At 35.2% G+C, this 21,659-nt stretch overlaps 1 protein-coding gene across 13 annotated transcripts in view; it reads left to right on the top strand.

Annotated features, from left to right (window-relative positions):
* Nucleotides 1–21,659, top strand: part of LOC149783365 (oxidation resistance protein 1A-like) — a 227,964-nt gene that overhangs the window by 77,356 nt on the left and 128,949 nt on the right. For 8 of the 13 annotated variants that reach the window (XM_089931584.1, XM_089931583.1, XM_089931582.1 and 5 more), the window contains exons 3-4: nucleotides 128–154; nucleotides 6,871–7,049. In XM_089931584.1, coding sequence (XP_089787710.1) covers nucleotides 128–154; nucleotides 6,871–7,049 — 206 coding nt within the window. The remainder of the gene's footprint in view (nucleotides 1–127; nucleotides 155–6,870; nucleotides 7,050–21,659) is intronic. The other 5 variants (XM_089931585.1, XM_089931581.1, XM_089931587.1 and 2 more) reach the window with 1 other exon arrangement.

Genomic DNA, 21,659 nt, shown 5'->3' with positions numbered 1-21,659 from the left:
TTGGTTAGTTTTTACTGTATTGTAGTTATTGCTGTAATTAGTGTTTAACTTTGGTATACTTTGTTAATTACATGTATATTATTTTTCGTGAAGGGCATTCCGTTAAAAGCTTATATGTACTTGACAGAGATCAAGCAAGTTCCTGGTATTATGGGTAAGTTCAGCATGGACTAAAACTACTTAAGTGAAGATTTGCATGTGAAACGTTTTCACGATATTCTAGTCATGCCTGACCTTTAACTGATTGTACTCAAGTCCTCTTGCTTATAAAAAATGTAATCTGGTCCCAAGAAATCAATCCAATTTTTGATTTACTGAGAAAACAGCTGATAAATGAATATTGACTCTATTTTACGATCCCAGTGATGACTCATTCATCGCCTTGTGCATTGATGGCTGCTTTTCTCCAGTTGTACCTTAATAACAATGGACTTGCTTTTCACTGAACATTTATGATATATTCCAAAATGCATGTAAATTATTTAACCTGCTTTAAAAAGAATGAAGAAAACATCTTTACATACTGAGAAATAGTTTTTACAGATTCAGAAGTTGCAGTACTAACAATAAAGTTTATGCAACTGGTCGATGCTAATTGCATTCTGCAACTGATTTGCAGTTTTGCTTTGATGCTGTGTGTAACTGTTCAGAAGCTTGGCTCATGACCGACTGTCATTTTTTATTTTACTGCTATTCCAAATTTTGACCCAATGAAAGAAAGCTATGCTTTTTGCATTAAAAATAATTACAAATATGCAAAAACCTGTTTGATATTTTGGCACATATTTGTCATGCATTTGTTTTTCTTAGTGATCTGACTTGGGGTCTACGGCATAATCATAATAGTATCATGACTTTATATTTGACCTTTGTCATACAAAATTGGCATGGATGTACAGAATCAAGAATTATTATACATGTGTCTGTAGATTTTCATAACTGTTCTATATTCTTTATTAATAGATCAGTTTGTTATAAAGTCATTAGCTAGGTCATTAGCTAGGTCTTCATGGATTGAAACCAAATTTGACACATTTCATTAATAAGATCTCAATCAAGTTTGATTTTTGAAATTTTCTGGCAAACTGTTACCAGTTTATTACTCCTGTTTGACAGAAATTTGCCTTTCATTTTATGCTCTGTAAATGGTTAAAAGGCTTCATGGATTGGAACCAAATTTTTGCTTGAGATTTTTCATTGAGAGAAATGAAGGTCAGGTTTTTTAAAACATTACAGAATTATGGTCCCTCTTTGACTAAGAACCATGCCCTTCAATTACATTGTATAAGCCTGGGCATCTGTGTCACATGTATATTTCTAGACTTCTTTGACTTAGAACCATGCCCTTCAATTACATTATAAAGTAGAACCTGTCTTGAAAGACCACCCCTTCTGCTAAAAAATAATGGTCTCTCAAGACAGGTGGTCTCTCATAACAGGTTGTAACACTGTATAATCAATAAATCTGTGCATGGAGATTCTGGTCTCTCAAAACAGGTGGTCGCTCATAGCAGTTGTCTCTCAAGACAGGTTTTACTGTATAAGCCTGGGCATCTGTGTCAAATGTGCATATTTCTAGATTTCTTTGTGTCTCAACTGTATGTACAAGGTGCCCTGCAGTCTTCGGAAAGAGGCAGTCATGTGCTTGCCAGTTTTGAAGCTTATGGAGACAAACCCAGAAATCAAATTACTACTTGTCTCATGTTCTCAAATTGCATGAGACAATGGCATCTTACACTAAGCTATAAGGTAATGTAATAAATAGTTTGTAATGGTCTTAATATCTTCACCTTTTTGATACTAATTTTCATGTAAATAATAAAGTTTAATACACCACACAGGGAGCCATGGTAACTCAGTTCATAGAGCATTGAACTTGTAATCTATGTGGTCGATTCAATACCCATACAGGTCAGCTCATGGTAAGGTACTTAGCTTCCATTTCCTTGGCATGATATAGACCATGCTATGTTTACAACGCTGTTACAGCCCGACCAACCATTCATGCTGCACTCTTGGCCGCTTGTGTAACTTGCCTTTTTTGTATTCTATTCTGTTCTGTTTTGTTATATTCTGTTCAGTTCTATTCTGATGAGGTGCAAACTCTCTTTACAAGCCACCTTTGTAGGGGGACAAATATGACTGCTCTCATGGAGTTGGTTGGGTAGAGGAGGTAAAATATAGGTTGAAAATAGGAGTTTAAAGACTCGAATGATATTAGTGTCCTCGACTGCAAAAGTGTGTGTCTATTGTTATGCATATCTGTATTATTGTATTTTTTGATAATGATTTTTGCAAGGGTCATTTTGTTAATGTCATTTTTAATGCTATTGTCCTATGATCATAATTTGCACTTTAAAGATGATTCATGCATAGTGTGTAAATTAATTAATTCATAAGCACAAGTAATCATCACATGAGCTGAAAAGGACATGAGTTCTGGTAAAAGGCAAAGCTGACCTAATTTCCTGATTAGCTAGCATAAACCATCTGACTCTTGTTTACTTGTAAAGTGATTTTAAAATGACAATGTGTTTCATTCAAAGCCTACTATTGCATTCTCTCTATAGCATTCTATATAAGAGAATTAATACTTATAATTACACATTCTTAGTAGTACTATCAGTTTTTCAAGAGTTATATGGAGAAGATTGATTCATTTGCTTAATTTAAACATTTGTTGGAATTACAGTCCTCTAACATCCATTTAAAGACTATTTGGATATATAATAGCTGTATGTGAATTCATTTAAAGACATTTAATAATTATATCTTAGTGATTTCTTCAGTACTGTTGATACAACAGTACATTATTGACCATCATTCAGAGTACTTTTAGAACTCATTCGGATTACTCAAAACTTGTAAACTCATTCACTTGTAAGCAAGAACCACTAGTGAAAATAGCCACATGCAGTTTATGCTTACTGGTCATTAATAACGATAGATTCGCTGTGCATGTAAATGAAATGAAATGTAAATGAAATGAATGTTATTCATCAGTAATGTGTTATAAAGCACAATTGACAATCAACATATAATTAGGAAATGATGGTTCTTCATGTGAAATACATCTCATTTCTGCCATTTCACAAATTGTAATACAAAAAAACATTATTCTCCCCACCTCAACCCCACTTTGTCACAACAGTTGTGTTTTCAGTAAATCTTATAAATGGAAAACAAGAGGCAACCTTTTGTGACAACACATAACATGCCTGTAACCTGTTGCCAGCTTAAACGGGTCAACAGTCATGGTTTACGTTGCTTCATGCTTAATGGTCTGGAATACTATCACCCCTGATTAGTTTATTTAGTTCATTGTCACAGAGGTCATTATAAGGTAATGGTGGTCATAGATAAACAACCACTACTGCACAGATTTATTTAACTGACTGAAAATAGCTAAGGTGACTTTGTGTCTGAGCAATGCTGTGGGAGATCCAATTAAGCTAATTTGCATAGGTAAAGTATACAAAGTGGAATAGTCCTGTGCATGATTATATGTTAATTATGAATGCTAATTAGAGGTTGTTCTGCAACTTGTATTTAGTGGTGGTTAATACATGCAGTTGCTGTTGATGGTGGAGGCAGTGGGTTGGAATAATGAAATCAGAATCATAGCTTTCATGATTTTCACAGGACAATAATGGTGATATTGAATTTCAGAGTGTTGGAAGCTATACTGACTTATCTCTTTTGTCCATTCTGTTAGAAATTGAGACAGAATTGGACTATGAAGACAGAGCACTGTTTACATTAGAGTTCCTAGAAAGATTCAGTCATGCTTTTATTTTTGAACATAAGTAGAAAAGAGTTTCAGCTTCTGGTAATCAGCCTCCAGATAAACTGTAGCAGTGACTTTCTAAGCCATGCATTGCATTGTGTTGCTAGAAGATACTGACAGTTCAAGAATTATTGAGGTGATCTTGCATTAGACTGACTTATAGCCCTGGAGGTTATATTTCTGATAAGACTGATGTTGAAACTTGGAATCCGGGCTTATAGGAACAAGATCTCAAATAAGTTTGTTGAAGAGCAGATCACTTCATATTAATATGGTGGTCATGCATTTGAGCTAATTCTGAAGGCCACATTTCAGATCCAATGTTTTTACCTGTGTTGGTCTTTGACCAGTAGAGCTTATGAAATGGACTGCCTGTTAGCACAAGTTTTTTTAATCACTAATCCACTGATAATAATTGCAGGATAGCCATAATATTATGTAAACATTCATTCCAAGGTCTATTTGGCCTTAAATAAAGATGGTTTCTCTTGGATATCCAGTATGGCAGCCATTTTGAAAACCTTATTATCAATACTTCTCCTTGGATGATCATATCAGCATGGTGTTTTCATTTAAATGCTTCCTTTGATCTCTAGATGAAAATGATGCTGATGTGACATCATTATGACCACAATGGCAGCAGTCTTGAAAATCTTTTTATCACTACTCCTCATGAACAGAAAGTCATATCTGCATGGGGTTTCACCAGAATAATTCTTATGATGTTTAGCTGGTCTGCAATGAAAATGGTGCCACTTGGACTTCCAATATGGCCACCACAATGTCCATCTCGAAAATCTTTTTATCACTACTCCTCCAGAACAGAAAGCCATATCTGCATTGGGTTTCACCAGAGGACTTTTTCCGATGTTTAACTGGTCTGAAATGAAATGATTCCACCTAGACATTCAATATGGCCAACACAGTAGTCATCTTGAAAATCTTCTTATTGCGGCTCATCCTAAATTGTCATATCGGCATGCGGTTTTCAACAGAAGACTTGTGCTCCTAAATGAAAATGGTGCCATTCTGACGTCCAATATAACCAGTATGGCAGCCATCCTGAAATTCTTGTTGCTACTCCGTTTCATTGGAAAGTCTTATGACATGGGATTTTCATTTGAAGACTTATGGTAATCTAGTTGAACTTCAGTAAAAACAATGCTGATCTGACATCCAATTTTGAAAATCTTTTCACTGATTCTCTCAAGTCAATAGCCATATCAATGTGTATGGTTTTCACCAAAAGACTTCTTATAATATATAGTCAGTCCTCAGTGAAGACAGTGCTCTACAGTCATTCAATATAGCTGTCACAATGCCCCCCAGTTATTCAATATGGCTGTCACAGTGGCCCACAGTCATTCAGTATGGCTGTCACAATGCCCCACAGTCATTCAGTATGGCTGTCACAATGCCCCACAGTCATTCAGTATGGCTGTCACAATGCCCCACAGTCATTCAATATGGCTGTCACAATGCCCTACATTCATTCAATATGGCTGTCACAATGCCCCACAATCATTCAATATGGCTATCACAATGCCCCACAATCATTCAATATGGCTGTCACAATAAATAATTGAAAATTATGTCACTATTTCTCATGAATGGATGATCATATTGGTATGTGGTTTTCAGAAAAAAGCTTTCTAATCATGTCTGGTTTATTCTGAATGAAAGTGGTGTCAATCTTGCATTCACTATGGCTGCCACAGTAGTTAATTGGAAAATACTATTTCTCAAGAATATCAGATATGGTTTCAGTAGGGATTCAACAATCAGCAGATGAAAAGAAGGGCCTCCCCTTGAATTCATAGAAATTCTTTGCAGATAGTAGAGCATAAGTTCCTCAGGACTTACATTACTGTTTTCCAGCAGAGTCTTTGGATATATTATCCCTGCCTGGCTTAAATCTTTGTCATTTTCATTTAATAAAATTGTCACGGGAAATCTGTGGCATATAGACACATTTCCAGTTCTGTTATATTGATGCATTGCCACAGCCTTGTACATTTGAATTTGAAATTATTCCTAATGAGAAGGCTGCCATAATAAAGTGACATAAAATCATTGCTGTCAAAACTTTCATCAAATCAGTCCTATCCAAGTTCTTCCATCTTGATTTTAACATGCTATGTGGGACATATGTAGCTGCTAAAATTTCCCTAGAACATCGTGATTTTCCTGTACATACCACCATACATGACTGAGTGTATCGTTATTGCATAACTTTTTGATTCAATTTAGTTTTTAAAATGAATCTTACATTTGCCTTAATTAGTGTGACCATACTGGGAGAGAGAGTGGAGCATTCCAACAAAGAGAACTATTCTAGTCATACATGTATACACATGAGGAGTATGCTGTTTATGACATCATGGTTTGTATTGAAATTTAACAAATCTGAAATTGAAACAAATTTAATTATTAAGTACACAGTGCAAATATTACATTGAACACTGTAAATTAAAAGAAATGAGCACTCTAAATTTGACATTCCCAGTTTGCATTCCTTCTGTCATTATTCTGTTATTGGTTATTCCAAAAGGAAAACAGAATGTATGTCACCAAAAGAAAATGCATGAAAAATGATAATTGTAGTAAATCATTATTAGAAATCAAGATTGGATCAGTTTGTTTGTTTTGTTATTTTGTTATGGTGTGAGAGTATAAATCACAACACTTTTGTCTGGTTACAGGGAATCATTTACAGTTTGAAATGACACAGATTAGTGATTACTTAGATGTAGAGGACAAGATAGTTTGGTCAAGCCTTAATGTTATGAATGGTTTTAGATCTTCTTCTCTTCTTCTCATCTACAATTTAGATTTTATTGAATTGCACTGAAATTAGAATCCTCTAATAATACATTCATATTTTTGTAGAAATTTTGGGGTTAAAAACTGAATATTTTACTGGTCCCTCAAAAGTTTTAAGTTTTCCATGTTTGCTGGCCAAGAGACTTTTCCGTTCCTTAGGCATACAGTTGTTGTAGAAACACACATTAATACATTATGCTTTATTTGGTAGACCTAGTGCAGAAATATTGATCATAACATTTTTGATTACATTCTTCCAGACTCCGCAGTGGGACAGAAAGGAACTCGAAAAAGTCCACAAAGTCAGACCCTGGGGACAGCCTTGGAGCAGAAGGAAGCAGTTGGGAAAATATAAGTGCCAATCAGCCCACAATCCAAAGTAGGTCTCAGGATGAACTTGGCACTGACAGTCATACTCACAGTTGGAATGGAAAACACGGTATATTTGAGTTAACATACTGGCTGGCCCACTGATACAGTAGACATATGTAAATTTGGTTGTTGTGCATTGCCTATATCATTTTATTTATACTAGACTTGTGCATTGCCTATTTATTTTATGGATACTAGACTGGTGCATTGAATATTTGGTTTTATAGATAATAGACTTGTGTATTGTCTATTTGTTTTATGGATACTAAACTGGTACATTGCCTATTTAGTTTTATGGATATGACTTGTGCATTGCCTATTTGGTTTGATAGATACTAGACTTGTGCATTGCCTGTTTGGTTTTATAGATACTAGACTTGTGCACTGCCTATTTGGTTTGATATATACTAGACTTGTGCATTGCCTATATGGTTTGATAGATACTAGACTTGTGCATTGCCTATTTGGTTTGATGGATACTAGACTTGTGCATTGCCTGTTTGGTTAGATAGATACTAGACTTGTGCACTGTCTGTTTGGTTTTATAGATACTAGACTTGTGTACTGCCTATTTGGTTTGATAGATACTAGACTTTTTTGTGCATTGCCTATATGGTTTGAAAGATACTAGACTTGTGCATTGCCTATTTAGTTTGATAGATACTAGACTTGTGCATTGCCTATTTAGTTTGATGGATACTAGACTTGTGCATTGCCTGTTTGGTTTGATAGATACTAGACTTGTGCACTGGCTGTTTGGTTTTATAGATACTAGACTTGTGCACTGCCTATTTGGTTTGAGAGATACTAGACTTGTACATTGCCTATTTGGTTTTATAGATGCTTGACTTGTGCATTGTCAGTTTGGTTCTATAGATACTAGACTTGTGCATTGCCTAGTTGGTTTGATAGATACTAGACTTGTGCACTGACTGTTTGGTTTTATAGATACTAGACTTGTGCACTGCCTATTTGGTTTGAGAGATACTAGACTTGTACATTGCCTATTTGGTTTTATAGATGCTTGACTTGTGCATTGTCAGTTTGGTTCTATAGATACTAGACTTGTGCATTGCCTAGTTGGTTTGATAGATACTAGACTTGTGCACTGCCTGTTTGGTTTTATAGATACTAGACTTGTGCATTGCCTATTTGGTTTGAGAGATACTAGACTTGTACATTGCCTATTTGGTTTTATAGATGCTTGACTTGTGCATTGTCAGTTTGGTTCTATAGATACTAGACTTGTGCATTGCCTATTTGGTTTTATAGATGCTTGACTTGTGCATTGCCAAATTGGTTTTATAGATACTAGACTTGTGCATTGCCTCTATGGTTTTATGGATACTAGACTTTTGCATTGCCTTTTTGGTTTTATAGATACTAGACTTGTGCATTGCCTGTTTGTTTTTATGGATACTAGACTTGTGCATTGCCTATTTGGTTTGAGAGATATTAGACTTGTGCATTGTCTGTTTGGTTTGATAGATACTAGACTTGTGCATTGCCTATTTGGTTTTATAGATACTAGACTTGTGCATTGCCTTGTTTGGTTTGATAGACACTAGACTTGTGCATTGCCTATTTCGGTTTATGGATATTGCCTATTTAGTTTTATGGATAATTGAGTTCTGCATTGCCGATTTGGTTTTATGGATAATTTAGTTCTGCATTGCATATTTGGTTTAATGGATAATTGAGGTCTGTATTGCCTATTTGGTTTTATGGATAATTTAGGTCAGCATTGCCTATTTGGTTGAATGGATAATTGAGGTCTGCATTGCCTATTTGGTTTTATGGATAATTTAATTTTGCATTGCCAGTTTGGTTTTATGGATAATTGAGGTCTGCATTGTCTATTTGGTTTTATGGATAATTTAGGTCAGCATTGCCTATTTGGTTGAATGGATAATTGAGGTCTGCATTGCCTATTTGGTTTTATGGATAATTTAGTTTTGCATTGCCTGTTTGATTTTATGGATAATTGAGTTCTGCATTGCCTATTTGGTTTTATGGATAATTTAATTCTGCATTCCATATTTGGTTTAATGGACAATTGAGGGCTGCATTGCCTATTTTGTTTTATGGATAATTGAGGTCTGCATTGCCTATTTGGTTTTATGGATAATTTAGTTCTGCATTGCCTATTTGGTTTTATGGATACATGAGTTCTGCATTGCCTATTTGGTTTTACGGATACATGAGTTCTGCATTGCCAGCTTGTTTTGGACACTAGTGTTGTGCATTGCCTACTTAATTGTAATACTTTACATACCACAATACTTGGGTGGTGATAATATATATGATAGGTTAGCAGATGATACACTTTATGTTGTAATAAGAAAATGATGATACATTACATACCTTCCTGCCTTCTCCATTGTTTTTGCATGTAATATCAATGTTACTGTGTTGGCATTTTGAGCATGCATCATGGTTACTAGTATTATATGAATATATCTTGACTATTTAGCAAGGTAACTAGTGTTATCTTGTCTGTTTAGCAAGGTTACTGGCATTGTCTGAATATGTCTTGGCTGTTTAGCAAGGTTACTAGCATTACCCAAATATGTCTTGACTGTTTGGCAAGGTTACTAGCATTACCTGAAGTTGTTTTGACTGTGTAGCAAGGTTACTAGTATTATTTGAATATGTCTTGACTGTTTGGCAATTTTACTAGCATTACCTGAATATGTCTTGACTGTTTGGCAATTTTACTAGCATTACCTGAATATGTCTTGACTGTTTGGCAAGGTTACTAGCATTACCTGAATATGTCTTGACTGTTTGGCAAGGTTACTAGCATTACCTGAATATGTCTTGACTGTTTGGCAAGGTTACTAGCATTACCTGAAGTTGTTTTGACTGTGTAGCAAGGTTACTAGTATTATTTGAATACGTCATAACTGCTGTATTATTCTGCATAGTTTTATTACTAATTACACAATACCTTTATAATAATTGTGACCTTTGAAGCCCAAATATTTCAAAATGAAAAGCTTAAATACAGCTGAGGGTTTACATGCACAGTTTCATCAGCCATTAAGAAACTATTATGAGATAAGAAGTTGTTTAATCTAATTGACGTTAAATCTTCCAATTATCTCATGATATCTGATTAGGAATAAGAACTGGAGTGTTCAAAATATAATTAATTTATTATTGTATGTAAGCATAGTTGAATAGAAAGATGCTTCTGATTTTTTGTCACTGAGGCCAGTCTGGTCTCTCAAACTGAGTCATGGAGTCTGACAACAGAGGCATAACAGATGAGTAATAATGCCCATAAAGATCAGTGCAGATATCATTATCACTTTTATTAGAGAGACATAATGCTCCTCAGTTTTCCTTCTTTTTACAACCTTAATTCACTCATTTCAGGATACATTACCCTCAAGTGCAAGTACAATGATGTATTGTCATCTACAATGATGTATTGTCATCTACACTGATGTGTTGTCATTGACAGTAATGTATTGTCATCTACACTGGTGTGTTGTCATCTACACTGATGTACTGTCATTGACACTGATGTATTGTCATCTACACTGATGTATTGTCAATTACATTGATATACTGTCATCTACATTGATGTATTGTCAAGTACATTGATGTATTGTCAACGACACTCATATAATGTCAAGTATACTGACATATTGTCATCTACACTAACTTATTATCAACTAAACTGATGTAATGTCAATTACACTGATGTATTGTCAACTACATGGATGTATTGTCAAGTACATTAATGTGTTGTCATCTATACTGATGTATTGTCAAGTACACTGATGTAATGTCAATCATACTGATGTATTGTCATCTAAACTGATGTATTGTCAACTACATGGATGCATTGTCAAGTACATTGGTGTATTGTCAAATACATTTAAGTATTGTCATCTACACTGATGTAATGTTAACTACATGAATGTACTGTCAACTAAATTCATGTATTGTCAACTACATGGATGTACTGTCAACTAAATTCAGTGTATTGTCAAGTACATGGCTGTATTATCAACTACATTGATGTATTTTCAAATCCATGGCTGTATTGTCAAGTACTTTGATGTATTGTCAAGTACAGTGATGTATTGTCAACTACACTAATATATTGTCAGCTACGGTGATGTAAACCTCTTTCTCAATAACTTGCAAACAAAGGGGTCCAGAAACAGATCACACTATAAGCAAGGGCATGAGTTACTGGGGGACCTATGAAAAATGTTGAAGGGATCTCAGCCTTCTCAGCAAAACATCAGGAAGAATGATGAAACTTGGCATGGGGTGTGTTTTGATAAGTATTAAAGCATCATAATGTAAAAGTATGTGAGCCTTATTTTTCATGTTTCAGTGACTTTGTTCAAAATTTGTTTTTGATGTTTATTTGGGTGCTATTTATGTTTAGATCTTAACACTTGATAATTGGATGTGTTTATTTTGGTACAATACCCTTACAACCTAAAAGGTCACTGTGACCTGCATTTTATGCTTTACTAACATAGGCTAAGTATTTGTTTTTAGTTCATGACTAGATAAACTTTTCCATGTTTTATCCATCCTTGGCTGCACAGAGGGCCTTATCTGACCAGAGTTTTTGGAAGTATGAATAAGTGTTGATTCAGTGGTAAACAGGCCATATGAATGAATATGCATTATATATTGTGACAGGTTACCTCAGAATGAGTAGAAGAGTGGACTGCATGTTTTTCATGTGAGACCTGAGTTGTAGTGACTGTTTAAGGCAATTAGGGATGTATGAACTATGCTCTAAATACAACCAGACACTGCTTCAATAGCTGTTATTATCATCCACTCCATGAAGTCAGATTATACAATGAAAGTCTCTGAGTAGCCTTGCAGCAACAGGTAGTATTCTGAGCATGTATCCTGCATAACTAATTGCCTTAAGCAGTCACTACAGCTTAAGCATAAAATGAAGAACAGCTTGGAAATCTTGTTATGGTTACTCCTCCAGAATGGATGGGCATATCAATATGGGTTTCACTAAAACACTAATGATAATTAGTTGGTCCTAAATGAAAATGGTGCCTAATGGTGCCTATCTGATATCCAATATGGCCACCATAATGGCCATCTTGGAAATCTTGTTATTGCTTATTTTCTAGAATGAAAGTCATATACATGGGTTTTCACCAGTAGATAATTCTTATAATATCTAGATGGTCCTAAATGAAAATGGTGCCAACCATACATACAATATGGCTACAGTGAGAATTGTCATAAAATCTTGTCACTTCTGCTCATGATGCTCAGGTCTCACAGGTCATGATTATGATAATTATGATGTGTTTTTCACCAAGTCCTAAATGAAAATGGTCCTAGTTATACATCCAGTAACTGCTCTGATGGCCTAATGGTTAGAGCATCTGCCTCTGAAGCGGGAGGTTGTGGGTTTGAATCCCAGCTGAGTCATACCAAAGACTTACAAAAATGGTACTAACAGTTGCCTCGCTAGGTGCTCGGCATTAAGAGGTTGGTGTTAGGACTGGTTGGCCTGGTGTCAGGATAATGTGACTGGGTGGGACATGTCTGCGGCATGATGCTCCAGTGCTAGACATCACTATAAACTGCCACACTGTAGACATCGTAGTGATATGACTTTTTTTTTTAAAGCTACATTAAAAATCCAAATCCCACACACACATACAACCAGTATGGCTGGCATGATGACTGTCTTTAAAATGATGTGATCATTATGACGTTGGGTTTTCATCAAACAACAATGATGTTGTATTTGTCCTAAATGTGTATGTACCACATCAGCTAATAGCTGAAGATTATAAGAGGTGGTTTCAACACTCAACAATTAAAAGAAATGATCCTATCATGAGTTCTTTTAGATTCTTTTCACTAAGTAGAGCAACAGTCCCTATAGGGGCTCTTGGTATTGTTTTATATCTTCTTATACATACATACATATCTGTATTTATGGAGGCATGTATATGGGCCAACATTATATCATCATGATCACTTTGTCTGAATTTCTTTTTCTGCATGATAATTAATCTTTACAATGGCTACTGGAGAATTCTGAAACATTTATAGTGATCATTTATATAATTGTTAATTACTCACTGGTTTGCCATGTTGATATTTTGTTGTGATGATTATTTTATCTACAGATTGATAATTTGATGGTGTTACTAATCTTACAGGCATGACACAATATCAGTGATATTTCCTTTTTACAATAATAATAATAATAATAATAATAATAATAACTAACCTAGTAAATAAATTTTTTCAATAGAGTAATGCACCACTCTGGTGGCCAAGCAGATAGAGCATCTGCCTCGGATGCGGGAGGTCCAGGTTCAAACCTCGGCCAAGTCAAAATTACCAAAGACTTACAAAAATGGTACTAACAGCTACCTCGCTTGGCGCTCAGCATTAAGAGGTTAGTGTTAGGACTGGTCGGCCTGGTGTCAGGATAATGTGACTAGGTGGGGCATGATGCTACATGTCTGTGGCATGATGGTTCCGTGCTTGACATCAATATAAACTGCCACACTGTAGACATCGTATGGATATGATTGAAAAAAATTTGAATTTTTTTTAAAGATATGTTAACAATCAAAATCAAACATAATCAAGTAATGCAATGGTCAATAAAAGTATTGAATTTGCACATTCAACCATTTCAACACACTCAGCACGTATACATGTACATCAGTCAGTAAAACAGCCCTATAGTTACAAGAATAGCATTTCTAATTTAGAACAGTACCTAGGGAGGGTGCAAAAGTACTAGTTGCATTGAACAAGAGTTGGAACAGAGGTTATTTATGCATTAGTCATCCTATTTTGAGAGACCACTGCTATCAGAGATCACCTGTCCTTCATGCACATATAGGTTGATTGCATTGTTATGTATGTGTATCATGGTAACTTTCTGTTCATCATTTGGGCGTGTAATTTTCAAATTGTTGACATTATCTACTGTTGATATGAATCACATGAAAAATTGATTTTTTAATGATGTAGATAGGCCTAAACAAGGCTCACTTGTATTGTTACGATTTGTTGAAATTGTGGTTGGCATGATTTTAAAAAAGGAAACGGTCTGACAAAAGGGACTGGATATAGATATGCCATGAATGAGATTTGAAAGAAATAGAAAACCAACTGCTATATAGGCAAAGGGAGGTTCAATAAATAACAAGAACTAATATCCATGTATACCACTTCCGTTTCTGCATATAATTATATTTTCAACCTGCAAGAAACCCTTCATCTAACAAGATACAATACTATGTGTGCACATTAGCTAAGATTTTATGAAGAAAGCTGAGGAAATTCCAGTTTTAAACCTTGGGATATAAGCCATTTAATGTCTGTCGGCTGCACTATTCATTTTAAAGGGTGTGGGACATTATTCATGTATTGTATCTTTTTCTGTAGATCTGACAAAGACAGTCCAACCATTTCAACACACTCGCATGTATGAATAAATAATAATAAAACAGCCCCAAAACACACATCCACTAAAAAACTCAAATCTAGTATCCTCTGAATATAACATTGTTCTCCATGAGTGAATTTTTACCTTCTTTACAGCTTTCAGTTACTATAGTCTAGATAAAAATGAATTTTTACCTTCTTTACAGCTGTCAGTTAGTATAGTCTACATAAAAATAAAATCCTGACCCATCCTTTGCACCTGTTCCTATTATTTATGTAACTGGTATATGAGTTTGACAAGCCACCTGGTATAGCACACAAGCTGTTATGTAATGTTTTGGGTTTCTTTGGTCATCTGTTGCTGGATAGCATGTGTATACCATATATACTTTCATATAAGTCAGGTTCACTTGCTAACAACATGGTGTCCTGTGCCATTGCATAATTAGCCATTAGATCACTGTCTGTTCTACTGGTTAATCCAAAATAAACTGCATATACCTCAGTCTGACAGTACATTATATAACAGTACAGTTCGATCTGATATGTACATTAGTACATGTGGTAATACAAATGTGACTTGTACATTAGTACATATGGTAATACAATCTGACTAGTACATTTGTACAATCTGACTTGTACATAGTGCACATTTAACCGCTTTGGTGGTCTAGTGGTTAGAACATCTGCCTGGATGCAGGAGGTCAAGGGTTTGATCCCTGGCCATTAGTCATACCAAAGACTTATTTTAAAAAATGGTACTAACAGCTGCCTCACTTGCTGCTTAGCATTAAGAGGTTAGTGTTAGGCCTGGTGGGCCTGGTGTCAAGATAATGTGACTGAGTGGGACATCATGCTACATGTCTCAGCGCTAGACATCACTACAAATTGTCACACTGCAGACATCATGGCACTGTGACTGAAAAATTGTTAAAGCTATGTTAAAAGTCTAACACACACACACACACATTAGTACATATGGTAATACAATCTGACTTGTACATTAGTACATATGGTAATACAAATCTGACTAGTACATTAGTACATATGGTAATACAGTCTGGAATGCTAAACATGAGGACCTCCTGAAAATATTGCTTTCTGGATTTAGTGCTTTTTGGATAGTACACGGAAGTGTAAGTTTGGCACTTTTTTGTTTTTTGTTAAAAAAAAGGGGAAGTGCATAAAATAGTGTGGGTGTAACTGTTGGGTAGAATATGGTACTCACACTTATGACCACATGATAAAACCAGTCTTGGTATCCTGCAAAATGCAGTTTAGCAGGTATTCTGTGTAGTTAATTGTATATGTGTATGTTAGGTTTCTACTTAATTATATATGTATGCTAGGTTTCTACTTAATTGTATATGTATGATAGGTTTCTGCTTAATTGTATATGTATGTTAGGTTTCTACTTAATTGTATATGTATGATAGGTTTCTGCTTAATTGTATATGTATGTTAGGTTTCTACTTAATTATATATGTATGTTAGGTTTCTACTTAATTGTATATGTATGATAGGTTTCTGCTTAATTGTATATGTATGTTAGGTTTCTACTTAATTGTATATGTATGATAGGTTTCTGCTTAATTGTATATGTATGTTAGGTTTCTACTTAATTATATATGTATGTTAGGTTTCTACTTAATTGTATATGTATGATAGGTTTCTGCTTAATTGTATATGTATGTTAGGTTTCTACTTAATTGTATATGTATGATAGGTTTCTGCTTAATTGTATATGTATGTTAGGTTTCTACTTAATTGTATATGTATGCTAGGTTTCCACTGTCTTCTGTTCACTGCTCATTCCATAGACAATATCCAGACTAAAGTTAAAGTACAGGTAGGGGCAGTATTGTCCCTATGATAGTTTAGGAGGGCCCAGCACACTGTCCTCCAGCCCTGTACTCAGCCCTCATTGGATGCTCTTTGATGTGCCTTGCTGTTCATGGGGCCTGTCCTATCTTAAATCTCAAGATTTAATACATTGCAGTAGTCTAATTCAGTTAAGGCATCATTTTGCATCATTTAAACCCAGTTTTTCACTTGCAGTGCAGTACATTTGCTTCCTTAATGATCCAGTGGAATGCATAAAAGTGCTCTTTTTGTGAATGTGCTCATGCCGTGACTACTGGTCTTGTGACAACATTAAGACATTGTCAAAAACACTAAATATTTACAAAGAAATAAAACCTTGTAATTCAGTAATTATTAATTGCTAATCACAAATTCAATACAAGTCCAATCTGTATTTACAGAAACTAAAAAAAAATGCTGTTTTGTTGCTGCACAAAAATCATTCATCATTTATTGGCAGCTTCTGATGATTATGTCATACCTGCTGCCCACTGCATGAGAATTTTTTGAGTTCCCATTGAGAATTTATCACTCATGACCATATAATAAAGAATTGTGTTTTGTCTGGGTACAACAGCAAGCAACGGTAGAAGGCCCAAGGATATATAGTAAAAATTGTCTTAATGGTCATCTCTACAAAGCGGTCACTAGGTCACAAGCGTCATTCTAATTTCTCCCACAGTCAAATTTCCATATAAAGTCTAGTTTGTAAATATCACCCTCAGGCAAAATTTGGTTCATAGGTCACAAAAATAGCAAAATACTGTTTCTTTTTATTCCTTGTAAATCATAGGCCTCTCACATCTGTGTTTTGATCCTGGTGATCTGTCAGTAGTATCATCATGGGGTTTTAACAAAAAGAATTCTTACGATGTCTTTTCATAAATGAAAATGGTGCTGTGTGTGTGTGTTTGTGATATGGCTTTTTAATGTAGCTTTAACAATTTTTCAGTCATATTGCTACAATGTCTGCAGTGTGGCAGTTTATTAGTGATATCTAGCACTGGGGTATCATGCCGCAGACATCTAGCATGATGTCCCACCCAGTCACATTATCCTGACACCAGGCCAACCAGTCCTAACACCAACCCACAACTTCCCGCATCTGAGGTGGACACTTTAACCACTGGGCCACTGGAGCGGTTAAGAAAATGGTGCTGATTTTATGCCCAATATATCAGTTGAAATGGCATGCAGCTGAAAAATCTTAATGCTATTTCTCCTGAATGGGAAGTAATTTTGACATGGCTTTTCACCAGAAGACTTCTTAAGTCCAGTTGATCCTAATTTAAAATGGGGCTGATCTGATGTCCATTATTGTCACTGCAGTGCTCACCTTGAAAATCTTGTTATTGCTAATCATTATGAAATGAAGAGTAATACTGCCATTGGGTTTTCAGGAAAAGGCTTTTTATGATATGTAGTTGGTCCAAATTTAAATGGTGTCGATTTGATGTCCACCATGATCACCACAATGGCCATCTGGAAAATAATATCAGTACTCCTTCTGAGTGGATGGTAGTATCAACATAGGATTTATACTCTGCAACTTATTGTGTCTGGTTAGTCCTAATGGTGCCATGCAGACATCAATATTTAAAATCTTATCACTATTATTTCTGAATGAATGGTCATATCTGCAGCATCTTGTTGGTCATGAAAGATCCAACTTGCGATAGTGACCGTCTTGAAAATCCTGTAACTACTTCTCTTAGAAGGCTGGTCATTTTGACATTTTGCTCACACCAAAAGGCTTCTTGTGATGGCATGTTGGTACTAAGCAGAAGTGGTTCAGATCTTATATCAAATATGGCTACTATGGCATCCATCTTAAAAATCATGTTATCATTGTTCCTCCAATACGGAAATGATATGACAACAACATGGGGTTCCGATATGGAAGTGATATGACAACATGGGGTTCCAATATGGAAATGATATTACGACAACATTGGGTTTCCACCTGGGGATTTCTTATGATGCCATGTTGGTAATAAACAAAAATGATGCCAAGTTGTCATCCAATATGTCCACAACAGCAGCTAATGCAAAATCTTGTTATCACTAAAGAATATGAGATGGTTTCAACACTTGGGAATTAAATAAAAAATAATGCACTTGTATTGAATTCCTGGAAATTCTTTTCAGCCAACTGAGCGTTAGTCCATTTGAGGGACTCTTGTTTAATTGTTTAGAGACAGGTGAGGGACTCTTGTTTAATTATTTGCAGGTAGGTGACTACCACACTGGTGGTCATATAAGTGAGGCAGATTTGCCTGACTGGGGGTTATATATGTAAATTTATTATTTAGTCCTTTACAGACAGGTGTATGAAACAGTGGGTCATGTGTGGGGCAAGTTTGCATTACAGTTATGAGGCCATATATTTACGATTTTATTATTTAGTCTTAGGAGTTCATAAGCTAAGTAATTTGTCTGGAAATGACTGCTCTTCTATGACACTGTGGTGAAAGGGACTATTAAAGGATGCAAGAAGAATGAATACAATATAAATGTTCAATCACCACACTCTGTAGTTGTATTACTAATGGACTAATCAAACACTGGAAACCAATTGATGCTTACATCCTAATAAACAATATTTTAGCAATATTTCTGTGAACTTAATTGAACCTAATTGATATGTTTTAAAGGTATAAAATTAGAAGGTGTATAAGTATGTAGGAGACAACTCTCAGGTGCATGGTTGCTATACATGGTACTGAGAGAGAGAGAGAGAGAGAGAGAGAGAGAGAGAGAGAGAGAGAGATTTAGTATTCAAAGGGACTGGCTTATCTGTTGTGTTCTTTTTGGTGTCATATTGATGTCAGTGTAATTCTTGAAAGAACTTAATTTACATTTGATAAGGAGGATTGTAATTATGTATTTCTAGTCATGTCCCTTGATAGCATGATTTTGAGTAAATCATGTTTTAGTTATACATGTTTGCTGTGTTTGTGAGCTTTCCTAGCCAAAACTGCTATTAGGTTTAGGGCACAGCAAGGGTGATATGTGTAGACATATGGCTCACACATTGCCATTGGTCATTGGGAAAATTTAGGTCACTTGTGAGATACATGTAGTCCTTTACACAGCAGTAGTAGGTAGTCTGTGTTTACAAATGTAGTATTTCATTGATTCTGTTGTTAGTCTTTACTTTCCTTAATGAGGTATGTATCTTGCTGTAATTGTTTTTGACAATTAAGACATTGTCAGTAGAACCTTTTAGCAATCACATGGTTCATCAACAGTCTAATTTCATAAAGAATCAGCTATTGGATTTTAAAAAATTTTACATTATCCTGATTTTCCATTGTCCTAATTTTAGTTTCTGCAGCATAACTTCACCAAGAAAAGTATTAATTTTGATCAACAAAATTAACAGGCACATTTTTATTGACAAATATCTTTAAGTATTTTTGTTTCGTATCGTGACATCATGTACATAAGTTATGACCCCATTATTGCTTGAGTATGATTTCCAACATTACCTGTTAATTTCCAACATTATCTGTTAATTTCCAACATTATCTGTTAATCTCCAACATTATCTGTTAATTTCCATTCCAACATTACCTGTTAATTTCCAACATTACCTGTTAATTTCCAACATTATCTGTTAATTTATTAACAAGAGTTATGACCCTTGATTTTTTCCTGGCTTAAGTTTCTGTGGCATTACTTAGGATTAATGGATTTCCCCAAATTTGGAGTGCAACATTATGCTGATAAGGCACACTGAATGAAGTTGGGCTTTGCTGTATTTCCTGATTTAGAAGAATTATGAACCTTCAAAACACAATCATTGCCAGTTGACCTTTGAGGGGAGATGAGTTACATTCTTTCCAATAGTGTCTTGGTCATTCACTATTTACAAAACTTGCCTGTAGAGGTAGTCCAAGTTTTGGTTCATGTCTTACATATGATACCCAAATTAATCTCAAAGTCCTATTTCATTCTCCCAAATATTGATAATGATGGGAAATAAGGGATCAGCTAGGAGTATATATTTTCAGGCTTTTAATTTTCTTGTGCCTAGCTTGTAAAGATGTGTTGAAAGAAAATTAAATTATGCCACATTAAAATGACATTTAAATTACTGAAAGATTTCACTGAAGTAAAAACATATGCATTGTGGATATTGTGTTGAATGACAGTAGTGAATGTCTGTTGCAACTCACTTGACTGCTGTGGTGAAAGAAGATACATATTTGATTGGCACTGTGATTGGCAGATATAGAGATTGAGATATATGGTACATCACAAGTCTAGAAAAGAAAATCCCTGAAAGGAAAGAAGATACATCTTTGATTGGAAGTATGATTAGCAGATATGGAGATTGAGATATATGGTACATCACAAGTCTGGAAAAGAAAATCCCTGAAAGGAAAGAAGATAATCTTTGGTTGGCACTGTGATTAGCAGATATAGAGATAGAGATTGAGATATATGGTACATTACAAGTCTAAAAAAGAAAATCCCTGAAAGGAAAGAAGATACATCTTTGGTTGGCACTGTGATTAGCAGATATAGAGATTGAGGTATATGGTACATTACAAGTCTAAAAAAGAAAATCCCTGAAAGGAAAGAAGATACATCTTTGATTGGAAGCATGATTAGCAGATATAGAGATTGAGATATATGGTACATCACAAGTCTAGAAAAGAAAATCCCTGAAAGGAAAGAAGATACATCTTTGGTTGGCACTGTGATTAGCAGATATAGAGATTGAGGTATATGGTACATCACAAGTCTAGAAAAGAAAATCCCTGAAAGGAAAGAAGATACATCTTTGGTTGGCACTGTGATTAGCAGATATAGAGATTGAGATATATGGTACATCACAAGTCTAGAAAAGAAAATCCCTGAAAGGAAAGAAGATACATCTTTGATTGGAAGTATGATTAGCAGATATGGAGATTGAGATATATGGTACATCACAAGTCTAGAAAAGAAAATCCCTGAAAGGAAAGAAGACAATCTTTGGTTGGCACTGTGATTAGCAGATATAGAGATAGAGATTGAGATATATGGTACATCACAAGTCTAGAAAAGAAAATCCCTGAAAGGAAAGAAGATACATCTTTGGTTGGCACTGTGATTAGCAGATATAGAGATTGAGGTATATGGTACATTACAAGTCTAGAAAAGAAAATCCTTGAAAGGAAAGAAGATACATCTTTGATTGGAAGTATGATTAGCAGATATAGAGATTGAGATATATGGTACATTACAAGTCAGGGTCCCGAGTGGCCGAGTGGTCTAAAGCGCTCACCGTTCCGGATCACTGCCATCTCACCTCTGTCTGCGTGGGTTCGAGTCCCAGACTCGGCTAGCGCGGGTACGTGGGAAAGCCTGCCAGTAGCTTCTCGTGGGTCGGTGGTTC

The sequence above is a fragment of the Sinohyriopsis cumingii genome, chromosome 14 (assembly GCF_028554795.1).
Source record: "Sinohyriopsis cumingii isolate HCF-2022 chromosome 14, ASM2855479v2, whole genome shotgun sequence".
Taxonomy (NCBI): Eukaryota; Metazoa; Mollusca; class Bivalvia; order Unionida; family Unionidae; genus Sinohyriopsis; species Sinohyriopsis cumingii.
This window is presented reverse-complemented; position numbering and strand designations above follow the sequence as displayed.